Consider the following 25257-nt stretch of genomic DNA (forward strand, 5'->3'; position numbering starts at 1 on the left):
ATTACCATAATTACCTTAATACCATTTAGGCATGGGCGATGCTTGGAAAATTATATTTTTAACCGTATACGTAACAAACAGTATTCGTCGCAATGTGTTAATACTCCCAGCACCGGATTTACGCTCTGTGACAATATTTTTTTTTAAACAGGTTGAATGACTTGTGGTTCTAGCGGTTTTCGAGTGCATAATCTGTCCATAGAACACATTCGCATCATATAAGCACACAGAACTCATTCATTTTCGTTTATAGTCCGGATGATAAAAGAGATTTCCTTGTTTTTGGGGTTTCCGATATAATCGGACATGAAATGTATCGTTAACTCTGCTATGAATGTTTGCTCTAATTGCTCTATTTAGCAATGTATCAGAGTGGAGAGGCCACTGATTATTTTTAAATAGACTAAAGCCTCGACTGGGGGTTTACATGACGTTGTATAACTTAAGAGTCTTCAGGAAACAATTAGATATCAATTAGCGGAATCTGTAGCGGAAGTTACAGCTCGGCTAAATCCATTTTTTTGAGTTTTTAATGACTTTTATAACTTTTAATTTTGCATGAAGCCGATCTCTAACACTATCAAAAGATGATTCATCCAATTAATATCTAAATATTTGTTGAAGACACTGAAGCTGTGCAATGTCATCTAAACCCTCCAAACCCAAGCCAAGGCTTTATCAGATTAAAAACAAATCGCCCGGCTTTCCGCTTTGCAATGACGATGACCAAAGAAATTTACTATTCTTCGAGGAAGTATTTCTTTTCGCTATCAGTTTCCCGACTACGACCATAATATGTTCCACCGACAACGTGTACGAATTAACATTTTTGCAGAATTTTTTTTTTATTCTTTTCGATGGCTTGTTAAATCAATGATTTTTCAAATTGGCTGAAAACAAGAGCGGTGAATGCGTATTTTTTTATGATCGGAGATCAGTCTACCGTTGAGTGTCGTTCAGAAATGTTCTTTTGAATAGAGCTCGTATGAATAACGTTTTTTTACGTGGTTGCTTGAGTGTTGCGTTCAAATCGTGATAGATTGTCGGATAGATTTTTTACGTTGTAAAAGGATTATTCCATTTGAAAGGTATACATTTTTGGAATTAACGAACCGTTGGTGTCTTAATTATCATCAAAATCATTTTTGATGTACTTGGAAGGAAAACCTAAACAGAATTTGACTGTAACATTAGAGCAGTTTTATACTCAGAATAATATTGCAATACAATTAAGAAGAAAGGGTCCGATTTCTGTGAAGTACATCACATCCAGTGTAACTTAATAACCTATTACAATTGACCGAATCGGTTAAATCAGCTGGGGCGATAGCTAATTTATCGTGAACTGAACTAGCATAAGGTTTTACTTTGTGTGGGTTTTGTTAACTCGTTCCACGTTCCATGTACGTGTGGAAGTGGATAAACGTAAAGACAAGACTACTCCTATGGGTGTCGGGGAATCTCGCACACGCGATCATAGTATGCGTCCTTTTACGACATGTAACGAAAAGTCATGACTGTGCGAGATTCACCACTTAGATGTGAATCTCGCACACCATGAATTTGTGTGGTGTGCGAGATTACCCTACCCCCTCCTATGTGATGGAATGCAAGTGGAACGAATAGAACGAAAGACACAAACGAGACCCACGAAAAGTGAAACCTTATGATGTGTTTAGCTTAATCACGCATTAAGTCCGCATTAAAGTTTGAAAACTGTAAGATCGTGAGGGTGTATGTATCAATTGTATCATCTCCTTTATGAAAATGGAATCCTCAATTTGTCGCAATGAGCAACGCCACTACTTCAATTCTATTTTCTTTTTGACGAGTGAAATTGATGGAGAACAATTTAAAAAAAATGAAACGAATGCTGAACTTAGACCGCCAACAGCTTCCGAATAATCCGTTATCACCTATTAAGAAGAAATGTTTGCTTAAAAACAGTCTCCCTGAAAATCGGCTCAATCGCGATAAATGGCGAAATATGGCACTTCTTGTGTGAAAGTTGCCGATCGAGACGTTGCCAAGTGCCGATGGATTCTTTAGAAAAACAGCCTACTAAAATCGGACGCAATTTCCAGTGGAATTTTCTATATGAGCCTAGAAAGGGCATTCTTAACCTAGAAGCCAAAACCACTGGCAAAAAAAAATCTTCGAAGATTGTTTGGCTAGTGGGAGGTGATCCAAAATCGAAGACATGCACTTTTCTGATGGAAATTTCTCCAGGTACATCATGTTCTTACTGGGCAAATAGGATCTTATGGGGTTTGCAAGTATCTGCGTTGAAATATGAGAAGTCAAGTTTTTGAGCAAAGTACCTTGATTGGCCATTAAACCAATAGTGCAAATGGTTTCTTATGTGCTTATCGATCTCGGCTTTGCCTCGGATCGGTAAATTACACATCAGAAGCACAATTTCTGTCATATGTCCCTAGAAATTTGAACTTGCATTAATCCACTACAATCGCGAATACTTCAGTTTTCCGGAAGATGCATTTTTGTCTCATCCTATTGTTCTGTTGCTTACTTTTAACTAATCAATCAGCAACTGAAAAGTATTCTCCGCTCGATCTATTCATTTTTTTCGATGAAAATTATGTAGAGGGGCCGTTCATAAATTACGTAACGCTAGAGGGGGGAGGGGGGGGTATGAGGCAAGCGTTACGGTTCTAACAAAATTGGGTCAAACTTGACACTTTTAGCGTTACAGACCCGGGGGGGGGGTCTGAAAAATGTTGATTTTTGCGTTACGTAATTTATGAACGGCCCCAGAGCATGTCGTCGTATGTCAAATACAAGAGGACCAACCCATGAGATTTCTTGAATTTTGAAAATTCTTACTCAAATTGTTCAACTTTGAAGCTAAATACCAACAAAAGCCATTTTACCATAGACATACCATGTTTGAAAATACATAATAACAAACAAAAGACCGTATCCGGTGTTGACTTCCGTCCATTTTTCATCTAAAATTTTGTAACCTGTTTTGTTCGAAATATTTTCACATCGATCTGATTAGATGAGGTTTTGAAAGTGAATTGAAAACTATTCTGAATCTGAATGAGCCATTATTTGCATTATAGTGGAGCGCTATGATAAACAACGTCTACCGTCTACTCAATAAGCATAACTATTTAGCATATTAGATTGATTAAAGTTGAATTATTTTTAATAGCTCAAGGACGGCCTGCACTGTACACAATTTTCATCCATCACATCACAATGATATACACATTGAGTTTCCATTGATGATGGAATTCTGCATAAAATTAAGAGTGCAGTTTCGGCACCAAAACCGATCCGACCTATGGTTGTTCTTTATGAATGAAAAGTAATAGGGCTAAGGCAGCGAAAAACTGTAAACGTTCCCTTGATTCGCAATTAACGAGTTCAGTCAATATATGAATATAAATTGGATTCTAGTCGGGCGGTCTTTAAAAATAAATGTTTTGGCAATCCTAACTCACTGTAACGTTCTCACGCTCCCACCTCACAGTCATTTTTTATTTGTAGGCAAACAACCATGACCTACGACAAGTTCATCATTTTGTTTTTGTGTCCATTTGTGGCATCGTTAGACACCCTCGACACACAAATTTCAGACGATCTTGATACGAAATTATCATCTCAACTTTATGCTGAACAACAATTCTTCGATACTGGAGACGATACAGATCAAGATGCAAGGCATAAGAGAAGCCCAAAATACGTTGTCCTCGAATCGCATGGCCTAAAAAGCCATTTTCGTTCGAAAGGCGAACTACGTAACGTTCAATCCGATGATGACGTTGCATTCAAAAACTTTGACAAAACAAATGAATTTATGCAGAACATAGCTTATGATAAGCTCCATCCACCGAAACAGGATGCTGAAGTGGAAAACTTCAGACTACCTCGAAGTATTGAACCGGAACATAGAAGTGTTGAAATGTCGACACCAGGTGCAGTTCAAACTCCTGAAAAACTTCCACAAGCCGAAGCACAAGTTATGGATGACTATCATCCGGAACGACGTAATCAGCCCATGCCAATGGACAGATGGACCAAGTCACCTTTCGACTATTCAAAGGTGCATAATGAGGAAGACTCTCTAGCCGAAGCAACGTCGGTGAATGAAGGAATCAAAGCAAGAACTCCACGCGTAAACTTTATAACCCAACAAAAGAGCTCCAAATCGGAGAATCCAAATGACTCTGATCAGAAATCCAGTGCCACAAAACCAGAAATCTACAGAAGTCAACCGTCAGCAAAGCCTATCGAAGATCGATATTATCGGCGAGACTACGATGAATTACCGTATTACCGTGACTCGGACCCATATTCAAGGCGATATGATCGGTATGTTGTTCGAGCAGAGCAAGTTATACGAAGTGCGAATAATTTTCTCACATTTTCAGATACAGTCGATACGAACGTGACGATATGTTCAACTACAATCCGTATCCCATGGACTATTCGAGATCTTTTGATGTTTACGACAGATATATGCCGAAAGAACCAGCGTACCCGGATCATTACTACGATTACCCAGATAGTCGATATGATTTGCCAGAGCCGAGAGATTATCGTCCGCTGTACTCAAATGATATAAGTGATCGAGGTGATCGGTATCCCTACCATCCGTATCAGATGCCTCCACCAGCCACCAACCGAAATCGTCGAATAATCTACTATGCTACACTACCAGAAATTGTGAGGACTCCACCCAGTGTGGATCTAAGATACAAGTCGTACAACAATCGCTACGACGATCTGTACGACAACTATGCTTATTACAATCGTGACATGGAGATAAATCGTAATCGGCCGGCGTATTTACCGAATGCCGGTGCGTTGAAAGATGAGAGAACTTCGCAGATGAAAATTAAGGAAAAGCCTGGCATTGTAGATGCACCGGTTCGAGTATCCGGATCGCTGACAGTTAAGGATCCGAACAGTCGTTTAATTTATTCGGGTCGTCATGGAGAGGATATGAATTCGTATTATTAGGCGTGTAGTTGCGTGTGAGAACTAACATAAGTTTAATTGGTTGCTGTAAAACAAAAATTATATTCCAGGGGATGTCGTTGCACTATAAAAAATTATGTTATATATGGCACCGCCTCAGGATGTCAAATTGATATGATTTATTTTGCTTTGGTTTCTTAAGCATTTCTCTAAAATGAAGTGGAATTACTTGAATCAAAGTATTTTACTTCTCCGGATTGATTGAGCGAAGATTGAAAATATCGCAAAAGCTCGATAGTAACAACTCGCATTACAACCATCAACAAAAAGGTCCACTTAACATTAAACCTTTTAAGAGAAATCTTAAGGAACTTCAATGCACATTTTTAGTTCTACTCAAGTACGTTAACTTCGCTTACATTCCAAACTTTAAGTGAATTCAATTAAAATGCATTTGAAGCTACATATATCGTGTTGGTTTAGCGATAATATCGAATGAGCGATAATATCGTTCCGAATGACATCTCCTCCCCTTGAATTCTTGATGGGAGGTTGTCCTTAAATGTTGAAATGATTTCATCATTTGATTCAATCTCCCGTTGAAAATTGACGCTCGTTATTTTAAGCAAAATGGAAACTGAGAAATTAATTTCCTGAATTGTAAATCTGTCTGCATTTGATGATATGATACCGGATCACTATACACAATACACCAGGCACCATTTTAAAGAAAACATTTACCCACATTTTTCTAAATTTTCACACATTTTTCCATATTTTCCTTAATTTTTTCAAAAATTAGGAAATTTTGAAAGAATGTGGGAAAATTTAGAAAAATGTGGAAAAATATTTTCTCACAAATAGTCCTTGACACACTCACACACACACACGGTTTGTTCTGTTAAAATTTAGCAATAGAAAATGCAATTTTAATTTTTTATACCAAAATAAAAATGCAAATTGAGTCAAAATACCATCCTGCACAATTAATCAAGTTAAGGATACAGTCAATCAAACTCATATCTACTCGTGTTACTTATAACCAATCTTTTCGATTTGAATTTTTTATCCGATCCAATCAACGTATGTACAACATACAGGTGAAGCGAAATATATTGAACGTAAACTTTTGATTGTCTACTTTTTCACAACTTTTCAGAAATACTCAAATTAAGGTAAAACAAAACTAAAAATTGACAAATAAAAAGAAAGTAACTGCTTTGTGTAACTAGTGACAAAAAGTGAGTTCTTTTTGTTACTAATGGACGGTGTGACCTTCGAACAAAAGTTGTTTGTAATGCCCAAAAAAAGTCAAATATGAAGAAAAATCAAGCAAAATTTTGTAATTAAATTTTGGTTCAGGCACACCGTGAGTGAAAAAAGGTTAAGTAAAGCCTGTGAAACAGTGTAAAAAAAGACTCTTCATACGTCACCCAAATCATGCAGGACAGAGTTCACTTTTCGCAGCTCGTTTGGTAACTTCACATCTCGTGACAAAAACAACCCCATTTCGCAACTTGTTTCATAATGGTTCTCAACTCAGTGACGAAATGTAAAACTTTCGTTGGCTTTTGCTGAGAAAATCGTTGTGTGCAACTCGGTGATAAATACTTTTTTAGGCACTAGATATGTAGATTGTAACTCGAAGCCTCGAATATTGCAGTTCTTCCGTAAACTTAAAACCGAAGTTGATTCACAACGCTGCACCTATCTCCGCAGTACAAATGTAGTGGACTGTGTTCACTTTTAATCGTCATGTGAATTGCCGAGATGCGTTTTGCGTAAATTACAAAAGTAGTATTTTGTAAGGTTCTGAAAGAACAGGTTTAGACAACCACTGAGGCGGCTGACACCAAATTTTATACACTACAGATAGTGTGAGAAATCAACTTAAAGATTTTTTTTTTGAAAATTCAGAATTTTGTTTATGTTAAGTTGCATTTTTCATAAAAACTTCGCAACCCGTTGACGCAATTTGTGTGTCACCTCCTTCGTAATCAACTCAGAGTTGTCTTAACCTGTACTTTCAGAACCTTGGAATTTTGTAGTGAAATGACAATATTTTGTTAAGTTGCATCCGTGACGTTTAGCGTAATAATGTTGTTGGAACTGATTTGTTCAGTATTGAGTTTTGGCAACCTAACAAAGTGAATTTGTCTTGTGCCCAACATTATAAAAATTATATTCACCCGAAAGTAGGTTTTCGTGTGTTTTTGTAGGTTTGCGTTACCTTATCTATGTTTATCTACTTTGCTATATATTGGGAACAAAACCTATCTTGCCCGTTTCTCTTCCATATCCTCATTAAGAGTGTAATCTTAAGTGAATCATTCATTACTCGCCAATCAACGTAAAAATCGCCTTTTCTATCTCTTTACATATTCATTCCCGGACCCAATACCACATAGGGGCTTAGATTGGCTTAGGATCACATGAGTTAGAAGTGAATTTTGGCCAATATTGGTGTATTTGGGACTAAACATATCTTGCCCGTTTCTCTTTTAAATACTCATTGAAGAGTATAATCCCCTGGATTTAGTTTGTTTTCCAGGTAAAATAAAGTTTTGTACCATCGGTCGATTGCAATATCTATTTTTATCTGCTTTGGCTAAAATACTGGCTTGGAGAAAATTACTTTTGGTGGCTCCCATACTGGAGTCCAGGCCTGCTTCAAAACCAGCCTATTAGTACTTTCGTTTCAATTTGAAGATTAAAAAATTACTTTCCCTCTTCGGAGAAACAGTTCAAAGGAATTCTTGGTCTTACAACAGTCAAAAATAAACTTTTCATTTGACTATATACACCGAAATGGCACCAAAACCTGAGAAAGAATAAAAATTCAAACGAAAAATATTACCCTCAAACATATAATATCCCGCATCAACCGACAGGCATAACTAAAGCTATGTTCCATTTTACTTCATCGTTCTAATTCCACAAAATGCCGCGGAAACGTACAGCTTAGGAACTGTGTGTATATATTTAACATGTCGAAAATATAATTTTCCACTTCCTTCTGAATCAAAGATTTTAAATATTTTAATATGCCCTCTGTCTCTCCCCGCCATAAAATGCTTTATCCACGTCGTTTTCGTAGATGTCGTAGGTATGCCTATTTGACTAAACTTTGTACATTTCATCACGCAAAGTTTAACTTAATTTATGACGCAAAGGATCTGACACTAATATCCTTTTGTGATTAAATTTGTATATTTCAATCAACAAGTCTTTTGTACATTCAAATGTTGTATAATCTTGAAATGATCCAGAAAGTGGAACGGGAAAAATGAGCGGAAAAAATCGTCGTGTTATTTTTTTGTGAATGTAATTGCTGCTGTGTGGGAGGTGTGTACATATATAATAGTAGGGAATTAGCATTGAAACGGCGAAAACAATTGTGTCATAAATGGAGGGTGGAAAATAAAAGAAACTGGCGCTGATAAATTATGTACAGCACATGTATACATAGCGAATGTTTCTGTTTATGAAAAAGCGAAGCGATGCAGAGACGTTTTTATATGAGAACATGAAACTTCGAAAAATTGTACGAAAATAGATGCTTTGAATGCCTGGTGACCTAATTCTCTGAGTTGGGATTAGCCATTCATGAAGGAATTGATATCAGAGGAGGGTCATTTAATTTCAAGCACTTGCCATTAATGAACCAGCAGAAACAACAACACAGCATTGAAAATAATAAATTAGAAAATTCCAAAATTGTCAAGTATGTCTTCGGACGAACTAAACAAATCGAATCAAAATAATCAAATTTTTGACCGCTGCTCCCACTCGACCAGTAATATATCTCAAGACGAAAACACAACAGGTCAAAAAAATAAAATTTTTAGTCGATGCTCAGAGTCTCCAATCGATATAAATGTTATCAACACTCAACAAATCCAACTTCCCGAATTAAAATGGATGAACTATGACAAATGTCCCGAGAGAATGGAACTGACCAATTCGGGAGAGACACGTATGTAACACATAATTCTTACCGGTATATGGAGAGATAATATTCAGAAATTGTAGTGATTCTCTTACCGGATTGGAATGAAGAGACGCCGTATGTACAAGGTGGTCCATTCGAGGAAGACTATATTTTCTCTAGAATTCATTTTCATTGGGGACAAAGTGTTAATGGCTCGGAGCATACCGTTGATGGCGTAAGGTAATGTACTTTGGAACCTGCTCTCTCTCCTCTTGTATTGATGTGATTCCTGAATCTAGAATGCCATTAGAAATGCATGCAATTCACTTCAAGAAAGAATATTTAAAGATGAAATTGGCTAAGGAATATGACGATGGAATGTTGATCATGGTCTATTTTCTAGAGGTGTGCCATGCTAATAGCCTTTCTTATCACCATCCTAGGAATCTCTAGTAGTGCAATTTCAGCTGAAATCGAACCATAATCCAATCTTAGATCGACTTCTCTCAAAGTTGTCCCACATACAGCATGCTGATACGAAACTGTTTATCGAACCATTCCCTATCGACGATTTACTCAAGCCCTTTTTGTCAGACTACTACATGTATTACGGATCAATAGTTACGTCTGAACCTACCCCAGTTCATTGGCTCGTAGCAAGACAAGTGATTGCTTTATCACCAGAACAGGTCAACGGCATTCTCTCATGTCAAACCACAAAATGAATTCAAATTTCGTCTCATTTTAGTTGAAATTGTTTCATCAACTTCGGAAACCGAATGACGTTACAATCTATGATAACGCGCGAAAAGCCAATCCATTTACGAATCAATTAATTTACCATGTGAATCCAACACATCGATTTACCAACTCAACGTTGTCACCCATTCCGGTATTATGCAAAAAACAATTTGAATGAAAGCTACGGACATTGTATAAATAGATGTGATGACGGACGTTAAACAAACGATAGGGGACCAAAAAAGCTTTAATAAATCAATTTCAATTTCTACGAGAAAGAGTATTGTCGTTCACTTTAAAAGCTTCATTTATTGATTGATGTGGAGTTCGGTGGATTCATTCTATTTTGTGCACACAATGTATCGGTATGAACCCAAACGATTTCCAAAAATTTAGATTCATCGTACTTCTCATCCCAATCATAATATTTTGTGTATTATACGACCGATGATAACCAATAGTAACCACAATATTTTGCCGGCTGAATGCGACCCTTACGTGCCTTATTTTTTGAATAGTCCACAGTCCACACTAAATTGATATTCATGCAACTCAGCGTCATAATGTGCAATATTTGAAACCTTGAGATGCATCCGTTGCTCACGATGCGGCTTCGTGTCATAATTACATTTTAATAATTAATTCAGTCGTTTAGTGGCTAAATTACGCAATTGTTTCGAACTTTGTATTTTGCCTTGTTTAATTGTGTCCCTCGCCTTCGGCTCGAGCTGCAAATGCTACACTTGGCAAAATACGAAATTTCTAAACCTTAGACGAATTATATATAGGCATGGCAAATTGATTTATTTTATTGTGTTGCTCGCCACTAGTTCAAATCGAGCTAGCACAACTGCTTTCCAACCAGGGCCGTTTCCGCGGCCGAAACAGCTCTCACTACAATAAGAAATGGAAGAGAATGGAATGGAAGAAATGGAAATGGAAAAAGTGGGAAATGGAAGAGCAATAGCTCTGTTAAGAAATATTAAAGGATTGCAATAAGCCTATGTTAGAGTACACCATCACTGGATTGATCAATATATCCAGGCTAAAGAACAATTTTGTAATTTTGGATAATTACGTAATAATTCGTCTAAAGTTCTAAACAATGACGTAATATAATCTACTGTTTTCGTAAAAAGCAACAGTAGAAACAGTACCCCACAAAGGAACACTTTTTTGAACATAGATTCGGATTCGCATCACTAGTAAGGACCCTTAAAATTTTTCAAATTGACATATATAACTAGTGTATAAAGTGTACCGTCCAGTGTACCAATTGCTACAGAATTTATGTGAAATAGTTATTTTCCTAACGCATGCAAAATGAATGAGAGAGCTCGAGCCGGAAGCGAGTTCTGGAATCGAAGTCGCTAAGAAAGCCTTTTAGCATAAGTTGTTAGGAACAACGTTTTTCCTAAACGACGCAAAAATTAGCGATATTTCAACACTAGTTACGTTAGGGTTGAAATACAGCGATTTCGTCGCGTTAATTCAACCTCGTTTAGGAAAAACATTGTTTCCAGAGTATGGTGAAAGAATTTGTTTTAGCGAATTCGATTCCATAATTCGCCTCCGGCTGGACACACCCCTTATTTGCTGAATAAAGCCTTTTAACATGCGTTGGTAAAATAACTGTTTTGGCACTCATTCCCAAAAATTGTATTTTTTGGTTCTTTTGGAAGATAAATCTGTCTGGAAGGCTTGCCACAACTTCACATATTTTGTACTCACCCTAATAAATGGCAAATTCCATGACCCACTGCGTTCGTAATACGTAGCGAGTCCATTTCTATAAATCTGGGCGTTGAACCCACTAGCCCCTCTATATTGGTACAAGTCTAACAAAAAAAAATTCCATTTCATGTTTCTGATGTTTACTAATACTTCAGTTAATTAAATCGATGCCAATTGACGAATTGTTAAATCCGCATTGATATAACTCTGTACAATGCATTGTGCTCCAGACAATTTGTCAATTGCTGTGCGGTTTGAGCTTCACCGGCTGCTATGGCGATAAATGAAACCCCATTAATTGTATTGAATGGAATCGCCAATGGAATAGTCATTTGTGTACCTGTTTTGGACGATTGATTTTAGGCAATTTCGCGGATTGTAGGCCGAACGAAGTGAGGCTTACAAGCGAAAGTGCCTTAAATCAACCGTCCCAAACAGGTGCACATGTGAGTTTTCATGCAGAGGGCCGGAAACCCGAGAAAATTCGAAAAATTGCCCTCATTTTCGGCCCCGAAGCATGAAAACGTTTCATTTATCGAATTTGAACACTTTATTTTCGATTCAAAAGCTGGATGTGATTTACAAATTATTGTGTGCATTGGCTGGGGGTATTTTGAGAATTTTTTTTTTGTACGGACAAAATTGTGGATATCGTGTCTAGTACAGCCAAAACAGCCACCGAATGTATAATTTCACTTCAAGCTCTATCGTGGGTTTATAGATAAAAGCACAGAATCGAAACATTAAGATCCACCACGCCCGATAGTGAGAATATCTCCCTTTTGAACAGGTTTAACCGTACGAAAAGCCATCCGCATCCGATAATCAATGATACCACCTTGGATGTTTGCATTTTGGTCATTGACCAGCGTAAACGGTATGATACCGGAACATAAAACGCTCACCAATCTAAAATTTTGTGGAAAAAAATACTTAGACGTGGCACGATGCCCGTGTTCACCAACAACGTACCTTTTGTTAGTATTACATGGCAACGTACAATTCAGTCTTTGCTTCACGAAAATGGTGAGAAATTTGACCACATCATCCTCATCGACTCCTTCCACTTTGCACACATCTAAAACGAAACAAAGAATGGACTGCTTCAGATCCTCTGCTAAGAGATAAATCGAATCCGACTCCAATGACATGATCTTCGTCCAGACCGTCGAATTTCGATTTTTAAGTAAAACTCCGCGCAGAACGGCCAGACGTAACATAACATCTTTACTGGATCCAATGTCCTTGTACCAACTCCGTATGTGTATTCTCTTCAAAATTTGACATTCGGCCACATGCCATGGGCTTGCTGCACAAGCCGCATTATGAATGGGAAATTTGCAGATGTGGCACACAAATGTTTCGTTAAAATAGGGCGGTATTAGCATGTGACATCCGAAACATGGACGCAAAATACCGTCACTTTGCGCATAATCGTCGCTGGTTAATAGATTCGCTTCGGCTTCGGTGTGGTATCTGGGAGATACAAAGATTGTAGATTTTTCCAAAATAACTGTTCCTTCTGCCAAATCTTTTCCAGCTCGTGCAATTCCATCTTCGCCCCAGTCGATGTACTTGCAATTTTTCTTATGATCAGGCCAATGTTCCAATTGATGTTCTCTGCAGCAATAAAATATCCAAGGGCATTTCTCGCAACGTCGACGGCATTCTTTACTGCAGACTTTGCATTCACCGTACGTATCCTGTAGCAGAAGATATATTGTGAAGGGCTTGTTTATACGCTTCTGGCGACCCATCTTTTCAATGTGACCAGTTGATGTGCTGATGATGTTACATAACTTACCCACGTTATTCCCGAGCGTACGTATGTTTCATCAAGGTTTTTCCGATCAATGTCACTCCGACGATCAAATATTTCTTTAGTGGTCCCATTGGTTTGGTTGTCGTGTGTAAAGTTTTGTTCGTCGAAATCACTCTCAAAAGGACGGTTGTTGTTGTTTTCCATTTTTCATTCTCTTTTATCGATAAATAGCTCTTGTTTACCTTTGTTCCACTCGTCCTGTCAAAAGTCGAATAACTGTGCTTGCGTAAGAGATTAGATCGATTAGATGCGAGAAAGAGATATCGTCATTAAATGTAAATTTTACTTGTCGGATGTACCTCACGGTGGCATACAATTCACCTCCTATTATATTGCGGATAGTTCGACATCTTCATGCATAAAAATACAAAATCGTACAGTCGACGTCAGCCAAATTTATCCATAGCTTCAGCTGATCCACTCATTACGTCTTTATACGGGTGAAATAGTTACACGGTAGTGGTAAAACCGTATAAGAATGACCAGTTTTGGTTGTATAAGTGGATGGTGAATAACAGAAGCGAATTCATGCCTAAATTTCGCTCACGTTTCCTGTATCAAACACAATAATCTAAAGTTGCATTTACTTTCAAGCGAGATTTTTTTGGGAATTAAAATTTAATTCCCTCGGGAATTACTTTCATTTAACCCCAAATTATTAGGTTGTGGAGTGATTACATTTTAATCTTTCGATTTTCTCGATCTTTCGCGTTATTATTAGTAGGAAGATATGATATGAGATTTATACCCGCTGGGACCTCCATGATCTATGATCTTGACACAGAACACAGGACGTAATCACACGATCAAAGATTGTGTACAATAATGAAGGTGTGTTACACACATCGATAGAATATACTGTAGATAATGAGACACGAAGAAAGAAATTTCGGAAATATAGCACACATACAAGTGCAAAAAATACGAATCACAACACAAAACGAATAGTGGAGGTCCATCTTCATACAAAAGGTCATTTTAATGTGCATTTGATGATAAAGGTGTGAAAATTGCACCATCGGTAAAGATTGAAATTCTGAGCATTTTTGGATAGGGACCCCAAAATTTCCGCCCCAGGTGCTCCCCTGACCCCCCCTTCAAAGTTTTCGATGTAGAGGTAACTTTGATGAATTTCTGTGAAGCGATTTTTGAAGTCACATATGCCATATGGGGCTCAAATGAAAGCTGAAGGCCCAAAATTTTTTTTAGTGGAAAAAAATTTCCCAAATTTTCCGTTCTTTCCACAGTTTTTCCGATTTTCCGAAAAATTGAAATTTTGATTTTAAGGTTAAAGTTAAAAGATTTTTAAAATTTGTTCTAAAAGTTATTTTTTTTTCTTGATATTATTGTTTACTATTGAAATTCCAGACTTTTTCCCATACAAACCATATTTCGATTTTCGCACATAGAGAAACCATGTTCAATTTTCATCAAAAATTTAGACCCTTTTGCATGGCAATTTTTTTCCGCCAATTTTTTTTTTCGATTTTTAATCTGATATTAGGTGGTTATGCTTAGAATGATCTAAAAACAAAATAAAACCACTTTTTCGATTTAAAAAAAATGTTTAGACCTCGAAATCTGCTAAGATACGCAAATTTCCCACAGTTGGCGAACTTTGGCCAGCACTACAACACCTATAATGGACTCAGACATCAAAATTGTACTTGTATCGCAAAGCTGTGGCCCTCAGCTTTCAAATGATACCAAACACTCCACCTTTTGATAAAAAATGTAAGACCTATGATGTGAGATATGTGGTCCGACCCTATTTCAAGCAAATTTCGAAATATTTGGGAGGTAAGTGAAAAAGGCAAGACAAAGCCAATTATGACTATTTCAATGGAAGATGTAAATATCGTCAAATGATTTCCATCAAAAATGTTCCCTTCCCACTTATTTCCGTTCCTCCCAGGAGGAGCTACAACTAATTTTCAACCATTAGGTCTGGAATGGGAAAAAATTGATTCCTTTCTACATCATTATTGCGTCTGGAGCACCTCTTCCGACTAATTTACACAATTTCAATGTGGAATGACAATTCCTTGAAAGTAACTAGGTTCAGGACTTCTCACCCAGACGGTTCACCACTCAGAATGCTTACATTTTACTAAAAATTCCATTGAAAAGTCGTGAAATGTAAGCATTCTGAGTGGTGAACCGTCTGGGTGAGAAGTCCTGAACCTAGTTACTTTCAAGAAATTGTCATTCCACATTGAAATTGTGTAAATTAGTCGGAAGAGGTGCTCCAGACGCAATAATGATGTAGAAAGGAATCAATTTTTTCCCATTCCAGACCTAATGGTTGAAAATTAGTTGTAGCTCCTCCTGGGAGGAACGGAAATAAGTGGGAAGGGAACATTTTTGATGGAAATCATTTGACGATATTTACATCTTCCATTGAAATAGTCATAATTGGCTTTGTCTTGCCTTTTTCACTTACCTCCCAAATATTTCGAAATTTGCTTGAAATAGGGTCGGACCACATATCTCACATCATAGGTCTTACATTTTTTATCAAAAGGTGGAGTGTTTGGTATCATTGGAAAGCTGAGGGCCACAGCTTTGCGATACAAGTACACTTTTGATGTCTGAGTCCATTATAGGTGTTGTAGTGCTGGCCAAAGTTCGCCAACTGTGGGAAATTGCGTATTTTAGCAGATTTCGAGGTCCAAACATTTTTTTTTAAATCGAAAAAGTGGTTTTATTTTGTTTTTAGATCATTCTAAGCAAACCCACCTAATATTAGATTAAAAATCGAAAAAAAAAATTTTGGCGAAAAAAAATGCCATGCAAAAGGGTTCAAATTTTTGATGAAAATTGAACATGGTTTCTCCATGTGCGAAAATCGAAATATGGTTTGTATGGGAAAAAGTCTGGAATTTCAATAGTAAACAATAATATCAAGAAAAAAATAACTTTTAGAACAAATTTTAAAAATCTTTTAACTTTAACCTTAAAATCAAAATTTCAATTTTTCGGAAAATCGGAAAAACTGTGGAAAGAACGGAAAATTTGGGAAATTTTTTTCCACTAAAAAAAACTTTGGGCCTTCAGCTTTCATTTGAGCCCCATATGGCATATGTGGCTTCAAAAATCGCTTCACAGAAATTCATCAAAGTTACCTCTACATCGAAAACTTTGAAGGGGGGTCAGGGGAGCACCTGGGCCGGAAATTTTGGGGTCCCTATCCAAAAATGCTCAGAATTTCAATCTTTACCGATGGTGCAATTTTCACACCTTTATCATTAAATGCACATTAAAATCGGTTTGGACCTCCACTAGAAGAGAAAAAGGAAATTGAGAAATGCAGAGTTTCAATTATTTTCAAATTTTTTCAAATATTTGTATGACATTATTTCGCTTGCCTTCTCAAAACGTAAGTTACGTTACACATACATCCTTGTGATCTTTCCGCATAAAGTTACTTTGACATTACTTATCTACCCTATATTATATCGATGGTTTGGTAAGGGTAAGGGTTTGGTAAGGGTATTCATAACGTATGGGTCCCGGGTTCGATTCCCGGAGTAAACTTGCTCATACGGTTTTTCCTAATCAAAGTGTGATTAGTTACTCTTTCGACCGTAATAAAGTCGTAAAAAAAATACAATAAGAAATCACAGCGATTTCTCATGTAATGACAATCATGCATATACACAATTGTAACTTACAGTGCCATCTGTGATGTCACATAAACATCACACTCATACCGGATTTCAAGTCGAAATGTATCTCTCGACGTAAGGATAATAAGACTTACGTTTGACAGTGGTTCGGATTCCACTTTAATCAGTAGGTCCAATTAGACGAAAAAGGGGCACGCACAACAGGCCCAACGGGCCCAACCCCATACAATCTAATCTAATCTAAGGGTACCATTACTTTTCAGCCAGAGAAATGATAAGTTGGTACGCCCGTGGCGAGTTAGAAGGAACATGTGAATGACAGTTGCCTCATATGGGAGAGAATGTGATAAAATTTGTATGCAATTCTCTCACATTCTCTCCCATCGCCACAGGCAACTTATCATTACTCCGCTTTCAGTAGATTTTTCGATGAAGAAAATGATTAACAGTAAATTTTCGTTTTAAATATTGGACGGGGTGCACCCACGTCGCGTCGTCGTCCCTGTCTAAAGAACGATTTCATAAATAATTATAGCTAAACATAACTTGACTTGGCAAAATCATAACTTTTGTAAAGTTCTTCAAAGAAACAGCAACTTGTGCTAAAAGATTTTGCCAGCAACAAAAAGTATTTCCAAAAAATAACTTAATTTTCACCACAAAAACATCTGACATCTTTTATGATTAAATTTTCGTACCATAATACTCCCAGTAACAGACGAAGAACCAAAACCAACAAAAAAATTGTATTTTCCCTTCGAAAAATGTTCCGCACGAAACAGGGACGAATAATTTATTTACGATGCCAACCAACACTACACAACTCTCGGGGTTGAATGTGTATGATTTGTGTTATACTGAAAAGTTATGCTTTTTGTTTGTAACAAGTTTACAATTTTTTTCCCAGCTAAGTGACGTTTTAACTGGAAAAATGTTCTCGATTGCAGAGGCGTTGGAAAATTCAGATAAAATTGAAGTTATTGCCACAATAAAAATTCTCTGTTAAAAGTATTCTGGTTCGCTGCATTTTTTAGAGATATTACAGACTGTTTTATTATCGGTATGAAGCAGCAACGTTATGATAACGTTTCCACACTCCATTCAAAGGTATGCAAAAATCCTATATCCCATCTGCACTGCTACTTATGAAAATCAGAATCCTACTAATGACGAGGGCATCAACTTAAATTACTTGAAATTATTTTTTAAATAGACCACTCATGAATGCCCATTTTATACATTCTGTGCGAGCTTATTTTTTTTTGGATAAAGATTGAGAGTGTAAAATAAAAGCAAAAATGAAAAATTTGAAAAAAACTTGAAAATAAAAATCAAAAGTTTTTCGGACACGTTTCGTTAACGATCCAATTATGTTAATTTAACTAGGCCCCACCTCTTGGGTGGGTCATGTCCCTTGACTGGCTATTTTTTTCTATAATTCCAGTCTTAGTTTTCTAACCATTTTTAAATGAGGTGGTGTTTTTGAGATCACAAAATTAAAGTTACATGAAAAGGTGATGTCTCTTTTATTCAGAAAACAGCAGTCATCACATGCTTCATTTTACTCATATTTATTTAATTTCCTGAAGAAACAAAAAGAGCTATGAGTTGAAGGTCCAGCGAGCGATGTCTTACTCCTAATATGAGTCTCCTACATAGTCTACTAAAAGCGTTGAACAGGTGGCACATTTCTTGCCTACCTCTTGAAAAAAAACTCATGTGAATTACGGCCCTCGCTTCGCTCTGGCAAAATTCACACTCGTGCAAACACTTTAGGAACGAAAAAAATTCTTTTAAGAACACGATTTCACGCAAAAATTGTATATCGCAGATTACCAGTCCAATAAAGTCCAATGTTCGAATTTAACCACATGAATTACGATGCTGGTCGAAAACACTTAATATTTTCAAATCTGCGATTTTTGAAGCCTCTGAGAATTACTCGAGTTATCGTGTTATCAAGCAAGCAAGATTGTTCTAGACTTCTAGATTGTTCGACCAGAAATCCAGATTCACTTGCTCGTCGAATTTTTTCTGGAACCTCTTACTTAGGCGGGCACTACAACCTACTATTGGTTTTGGCCTCTTCCAGCAATCTTCTCCAATCGGACCTATTCCGCGCCAACGTTCTCCAGTCGCTCACTCCTAGTACTTTCAGATCAGACTCAATTGCATCTTTCCATCTCGCTCTCGGTCTTCCTGGCCTGCGGCTTCCATCGGGATTTGTATTTAGCAGTTTCAGTGGTACACGTTCCTCGTTCATTCTTTGTACATGACCGAGCCATCTTAATCGATTGATTTTGATGAATTTGACTATATCGGGCTCCTTGTAAAGCTGATACAGCTCATGGTTGTATCTTCTTCTCCAGTTGCCGTTCACATTGACACCTCCAAAAATTGATCGAAGAATTCTCCTTTCAAAAACCAAAAGTGTCTGTTCGTCACTTTGTGTCATGCTATATGCTTTGCATATGCTATAACTGGTCGAATCAGCGATCTGTACAGTTCGCACTTAAGGTTGCGGCTGAGTGTTTTTGACCGGATGAGTTTTTGAAGACTGTAGTAACTCCTGTTACCAAGCGTTACCCTTCTACGTATTTCCTCACCGATGGAACCTCTGGAACCTCACTACTCCAATATTATCCATCTACGAACTTAAAATCGGGTAAAAATTACTTAAGTTATCACGATAACAAGGATCAGCGTCTGAGTATAATTTCTCCCATATCTTGTAACAACGATCACAAAATTATATTCACATGAAAAATCAATGTCTCTTTTATTTAGAAAACAGCAGCCATCACATGCTTCATTTTACTCAAATTTAATTTAATTTTCTGCAGAAACAAAAAGAGCTATGAGTTGCTGGCCCAGCGAGCGATGTTTTACTCTATTACGAGTCTACTATATTGTCTCCTAAAAAGCGCTATGAGTGTCAAATAACAGAAAACATACGCTATGAATGGAAGGTTCAGCGAGGTACGTTTAACACCTAATATGAGTCTCCATATAGTCTACTAAATGAGCTGAAAAGGTGGCGTATTTCCTGCCTACCTCTTGAAAAAATATAACTCGTGTGAATTACGGCCCTCGCTTCGCTCTGGCCGCAAAGTTCACACTCGTTCAAGCATTTTAGGACCGAAAAAAAATCTTTTAAGAATACGGATTTCACTCAAAAATGGTCGTATATCCCAGATTACTAGTACAATTAAATTCCAATGTTCGAGTTTAACCACATGAACTACGCTACTAGTCGAAATTGATTTTTGAAGCCTCTGAGAATTACTCGAGCTAGCGGTAAGCAAGCAAAAACTCTTTTGGGAAGTACTTCTTAATTGTTAGACCAGAAATCCAGAATTTCTGACAATATGTTTACAATTACTCCAAACTCACTACTCCAATATCATTCTCTGTCAATTAAAACCAAAATTTTGAAAATCGGTAAAGAATTACTCGAGTTATCGAGTCCACAAGGAAAAGCGTCTGTGTAGAATTTCTCCCATCTCGTTGCTCTAACATTATCCATCTGCAAACTCAACCTCAAGAATTTCAATCTTCGTCGAATAACACAAAAAATTTGAAAATCGGATAAGAATTAGGGAAGTTATAGCGGTAACAAGGAATAAAATTCTCTTGAGAATTACTCCCATCTCATTACTCCAATATTGCCCATCTACGAACTTAACCTCATGATTTTCATTCTCCGTCGATTAAAACCAAAATTTTGCAAATCGGTAAAGAATTACTCGAGCTATCGAGTCCACAAGGAAAAGCGTCTGTGTAGAATTTCTCCCATCTCGTTGTTCCAACATTATCCATCTGCAAACTCAACCTCAAGAATTTCAATCTTCGTCGAATAACACAAAAAATTTGAAAATCGGATAAGAATTAGGGAAGTTATCGCGGTAACAAGGAATAAAATTCTATTGAGAATTACTCCCATCTCATTACTCCAATATTGCCCATCTACGAACTTAACCTCATGATTTTCATTCTCCGTCGATTAAAACCAAAATTTTGCAAATCGGTAAAGAATTACTCGAGTTATCGAGTCCACAAGTGTACGGACGTTTTCTGTATTTAACGTTTTTTGTCAATGTAGAACATTTTCAAAATATCAAAGTGAACTTAGCGTTACGGACATTTAAGGGTATTTTCTTTCATAAGACCCTGACTTTCAGTCAAGGGAATAAATAACATTAATCAAAAATAATTAGTTGGGAGAGATTAAAGAAGAGAAATAATTTTCCGATTTAACATTTAAAATGGTTCATCTAGTATACCTAATGTACGACATAAACAATGTTCTCATAAATATAACAACTACAAATGAAATGCATAAGGTCGGTCAACAATGATTCGATTTTACTTCTTAATTTTAACCTGTCACAGACGGCAAGCATATTAACAGTTTTACTATTTAAACTACTACTTCATTTGATGAAGATTTTCAGAGATTGGTTTCAGAAATCTTTTACTTCATTTGTTTTGCATGTTTTGCTATATAAGACATCATTAGTGACTAATGATTAATCAGAGCTTGTTGTTTATTATTGCTGTCGTTGTCGATAACAAATGACAGCCCCGTCTGTAACAGATCAAATAAAAGATCGACAGTGATCGGGGGCGGATATTTGTAAATTTCGTTGACTAAGTATTTTCAAACAGAAAATCCTCAAAGCATTTTTAAAGTTTGTTTTGTGTCCAATGGCTTAGTAATTAAAATATCACAAAATCGACTAACAATCCAGAAGATTCAATTTAATTTTTAATGAATTTCTAATGATTTTTGGTGATTTTAATAAGATTTTCTTCACCGTTTTTTTCGGATTTTCAAGGATTTCCATATGTTCAGGTTCAGGTAATAATAAAGCTGGCATCACTGCCGAAAGTTTATTCACCACACTCATTATATTGGGTTCGGTTGCAAGTCCCTCAAGTTACTGTTTCCAAGTCTATATTTGGAATGATATAAAACACCATAGATTTTTACAAGACAACATAACACCCTCGATAACACCGTCACAGGCCCAGCTGACCGAATGACTTTATTTACAAAAGAAACAATCAAGTACGGCAGAGAGATGTTTGGGTACTAAGTCCGAGACGCAGACCAAATAACCGATTCAATCAAACGTTGTTATTGTGGACAACAATCTGATGAATAGAATCACATGTGTTGCGGTTGACTTTCGAACACACTGCGTTAATGAGTCGTTCAGGAGGATTTTCTTTGTAGAAAGAAAATACTTAAAAATCGATGGAAATTCTTGAAAATCCGAAAGATTTCAAGGATTTTCTGAATATCTTCTTCGATTTAGAGGATTCTTTTAGTTTGATGCAATTCGTAAAACATGTCACGCGTGACGCTTATTTGCAATCACATCTTACATCTGCTCCGTCGCTAGTCTAGTTTATCCGTCACTTTGGAAGTAATTCACCAATTCAAAGCAAATAACAAAATTGCGAATTTATTATCTTAACCTTCAACAAACGACTAGCGTAATCTAGGTTCTCCCTTATTTTATTCAAAGTATCGGTGCAGCAATTTTATCATTTACTTTTTTGCCTAAGTGCCCAAGTCATTTACAGTAGTTTGTTATTTGTACACTGAATTCTACAAAGAGTATGCAGATGGGTAGCTTTAAGCAATGCTTCCCAAGACGAATTTTCTGTACAAACACCCATGTGTACGAGCAGTCCTTAAAACACCCAGCATAGGAACAATCAAAGAGAGACACGGTTCTATTTTTAAATTTTTCTTTTTTGTTTTAAATGTGACTATGACATTCCTTTCGAAACGATTGAACGCGCATCCCACCCGCTTCTCTCTTATCATTCTGTTATAATGTTGTCAGCTCCCCTTAAAAATTAATTTTCTCTCTCGTCTCTCTCTCAGTGTGTGCTCCAAATGTGGAGCCGTTATATAAAATACAGAAAAATAGAACTGGTATGTAAAAGCATGTCATTGAATATATACACAGACGTTATGTGGATGTGCTATACTCGACAAGAGATTTTTCATGCTGTGGCATCAATTGAGAAGAAAGGACTTTTCCGAGACATATAAATGACACATAAAACGCGACAGAGCTAAAGCGCACAAAAATATCACAAAAATTTAAATACCGCCCCTACGAAGAAAAACGACGATTTTCCAAACCAATAGTGTCACAGAGGTGGCCGTTTTCCATGACCAATAAAAGTCTCGGAAAAGTTTTTCACACCGAAAGAAGCAAAAAAAATTGTTCGTTTTTTTGTGATGCTTAAAGCTAAGATTATTGATCCAAGTGTTTTGTTGTATTATGCTTTATGTGGGTTTAAGTTATGGTTTTTTTTTTTGCTTATATTATGGATGGTATTACATATATTTTTGGATTACATTTTTTTGTTATTCCGGGATATTGGTATGAGTTTCTAGACTTGAGGTTGTCTTCAAAGTTATGCTGCAGACAGCCGAAATATAGAACCAAAATTCGAAACGAAATTTATTGATCAAAGTTTGAATTAATGAATTTTGAATTCTTTTAAATGGCAACTTTTCTGAATATAAAACCCGCATTTATCCCGAAGGCAAGAGTTTTTGAATCGTCTGGAATATAATTTTTCATTGTTTAAAGCAAATTCTTGTAAAATACCAACATTGTTCGTTGTTGATTTCGAAAATTTGTTTGATTCATTGTGATATACCCACTCGAACGAAATGTTAAAGCTTAAGTTGGACATTTACTTTAACTTATTGTATTTGAAATGCATCAATGTATCGATGCATGTCGTCTAACTGTCGCAACGTCTACACAAAACTAGGAGATTACGAAATGTACGTTATCAAGAATTAGTACAGTTTGTAAACCAAAGGCTTGTGCAGAATCAGCAACAGCTGAACTTCACAATCTGATCAAAAAACGGTGTCGGGGAATCTCGCACACGCGATCATAGTATGCGTCCTTTTACGACATGTAACGAAAAGTCATGACTGTGCGAGATTCACCAGTTAGAGGTGAATCTCGCACACCATGAATTTGTGTGGTGTGCGAGATTACCCTACCCCCAAAAAACACACTCTACTTGTATAATAAAACACATTCTAAATAACGAGTTTACTACAGGCACAAGTGTTACGTGCGTACATATAGATGACCTTAACTGTATGTAGCTTGCCTTGAAATTGTGTTCGATACAAAGGTATTGTCTTTGGAGATGTTCAGCTGTTGCTGATTCTGCATAAGCCTATTGCACTGAAAAATCGACCACACGGGAAACGACGACTTTCTGGAGAGACGGAGAGTTCCTGAAAAAACTAAGTCGACGATTCTTCATGAACTCATCTTTCGTCGTGTCGTCGATTTTTCAGTGCAATCATAAGCCTTTTGTTTACAAACTGTATTTTCAAACAAGCGCGAAAGCTATAAACTTCAATACAACCACTACACGTTCATACGACATTTCACCATTGCACACAAGAGTCGTAAGTAGTTAATTCCCTCTATGCATTGCATCATAGTTATTCCCGCAACTCAAAATAATAATGTGTAAAATTTGCAAACTTTAGATGTTTCTGTTGCACAAATCGTTGTATGAAACTCGATGTACTTTATTTGGCCTCGTCTAGAGCCTAATGAAGCACTTAGCATTCGATGGCAAAATGGTTTTGCGTCAAAAACCGTACTTTTCATGTTTTAAGCATTACTTTCGACGCTTTCAGCATGTAAAATCCTTTACGTGTTACGGCATGTTTCATTTTCATTTACATTGCCTAATCACGTAAAGCATTGTACTTACGAGGTTCCAAGTTGTTATTTGACAAGTGGGGAATACAGCCCTCCCCTTCGGGTCGGGCTGTAACACCACACTTATCAAATACACAACTTGGAACCTCGGAAGTAATATACTATCAGAGTTGGATCGGTTATACGAAAAACCGAAAATTTCGGTTCGGATTGAACCGAACCGAGAATTTCGGTTCGGATTGAACCGAACCGAGAATTTCGGTTCGGATTGAACCGAACCGAAAACTTTGGTTTTGTCGAAAAACAATATGAAATGAAGGCAGACTCGTCAAAATTGATTGATTTCATTATGAACAACCAAAAAGAAGTAAATGGAGCAATTGCATGATACTTTTATTGAGAATTGAAAATCTCATAAGTTCTTGTCAAATTCGTTTTCTCACAAAAATCGCATGCAATTGCTCCATTTACTTCTTTTTGTTTAGTTCATAATGAAATCAATCAATTTTGACGAGTCTGCCTTCATTTCATAATGTTTTACGACAAAACCAAAGTATTCGGTTCGGTTCAAACCGAACCGAAAATTTCGGTTCGGTTCAATCCGAACCGAAATTCTCGGTTCGGTTCTATCCGAACCGAAATTTTCGGTTTTTCGGATAACCGATCCAACTCTGTATACTATTATCGCATACGCGGTGTGATTCCCCGAAAAAATTATTC

General features: G+C 36.8%; 3 protein-coding genes and 1 long non-coding RNA gene across 4 annotated transcripts; 2 read left to right on the forward strand and 2 right to left on the reverse strand.

The window, feature by feature from the left end:
• The first annotated feature begins 795 nt into the window (after positions 1-795).
• On the forward strand, positions 796-5741 carry LOC119077587. Its single transcript, XM_037184795.1, has 3 exons — positions 796-1088; positions 3517-4341; positions 4401-5741. The coding sequence occupies exons 2-3, from the start codon at positions 3527-3529 to the stop codon at positions 4990-4992; spliced, it is 1407 nt and encodes a 468-aa protein (XP_037040690.1). The 5' UTR covers positions 796-1088; positions 3517-3526; the 3' UTR covers positions 4993-5741.
• A 2890-nt stretch (positions 5742-8631) lies between these two features.
• Positions 8632-9893, forward strand: LOC119077588 (carbonic anhydrase 7-like). Its single transcript, XM_037184796.1, has 5 exons — positions 8632-8926; positions 8983-9121; positions 9181-9286; positions 9349-9570; positions 9630-9893. The coding sequence occupies exons 1-5, from the start codon at positions 8677-8679 to the stop codon at positions 9798-9800; spliced, it is 888 nt and encodes a 295-aa protein (XP_037040691.1). The 5' UTR covers positions 8632-8676; the 3' UTR covers positions 9801-9893.
• Positions 9894-11887: 1994 nt separating this feature from the next.
• On the reverse strand, positions 11888-13519 carry LOC119077589. The gene is made up of 4 exons (XM_037184797.1): positions 13465-13519; positions 13161-13394; positions 12329-13059; positions 11888-12265 (listed from the first exon to the last, which is right to left on the reverse strand). Exons 2-4 carry the CDS (start codon positions 13320-13322, stop codon positions 12100-12102), a joined length of 1059 nt encoding a protein of 352 aa, XP_037040692.1. The 5' UTR covers positions 13323-13394; positions 13465-13519; the 3' UTR covers positions 11888-12099.
• A 1791-nt stretch (positions 13520-15310) lies between these two features.
• Positions 15311-16421, reverse strand: LOC119077590. Its single transcript, XR_005087833.1, has 2 exons — positions 16304-16421; positions 15311-15813 (listed from the first exon to the last, which is right to left on the reverse strand). It is a non-coding gene; the product is annotated as an uncharacterized LOC119077590 (long non-coding RNA).
• Positions 16422-25257: the final 8836 nt, after the last annotated feature.

Source organism: Bradysia coprophila, unplaced genomic scaffold (genome assembly GCF_014529535.1).
Source record: "Bradysia coprophila strain Holo2 unplaced genomic scaffold, BU_Bcop_v1 contig_24, whole genome shotgun sequence".
In the NCBI taxonomy this organism is placed as follows: domain Eukaryota; kingdom Metazoa; phylum Arthropoda; class Insecta; order Diptera; family Sciaridae; genus Bradysia; species Bradysia coprophila.

Coding starts and splice junctions, on each gene's coding strand:
- LOC119077587 (XM_037184795.1), top strand. CDS start 3,527: ATGACCTACGACAAGTTCATCATTTTGTTTTTGTGTCCATTTGTGGCA. Junction 4,342..4,400: donor TATTCAAGGCGATATGATCG/GTATGTTGTTCG, acceptor TCACATTTTCAG/ATACAGTCGATACGAACGTG.
- LOC119077588 (XM_037184796.1), top strand. CDS start 8,677: ATGTCTTCGGACGAACTAAACAAATCGAATCAAAATAATCAAATTTTT. Junction 8,927..8,982: donor GACCAATTCGGGAGAGACAC/GTATGTAACACA, acceptor CAGAAATTGTAG/TGATTCTCTTACCGGATTGG. Junction 9,287..9,348: donor TCATGGTCTATTTTCTAGAG/GTGTGCCATGCT, acceptor GTGCAATTTCAG/CTGAAATCGAACCATAATCC.
- LOC119077589 (XM_037184797.1), bottom strand. CDS start 13,322: ATGGAAAACAACAACAACCGTCCTTTTGAGAGTGATTTCGACGAACAA. Junction 13,060..13,160: donor TACGCTCGGGAATAACGTGG/GTAAGTTATGTA, acceptor CTTCTGCTACAG/GATACGTACGGTGAATGCAA. Junction 12,266..12,328: donor CCATGTAATACTAACAAAAG/GTACGTTGTTGG, acceptor ACAAAATTTTAG/ATTGGTGAGCGTTTTATGTT.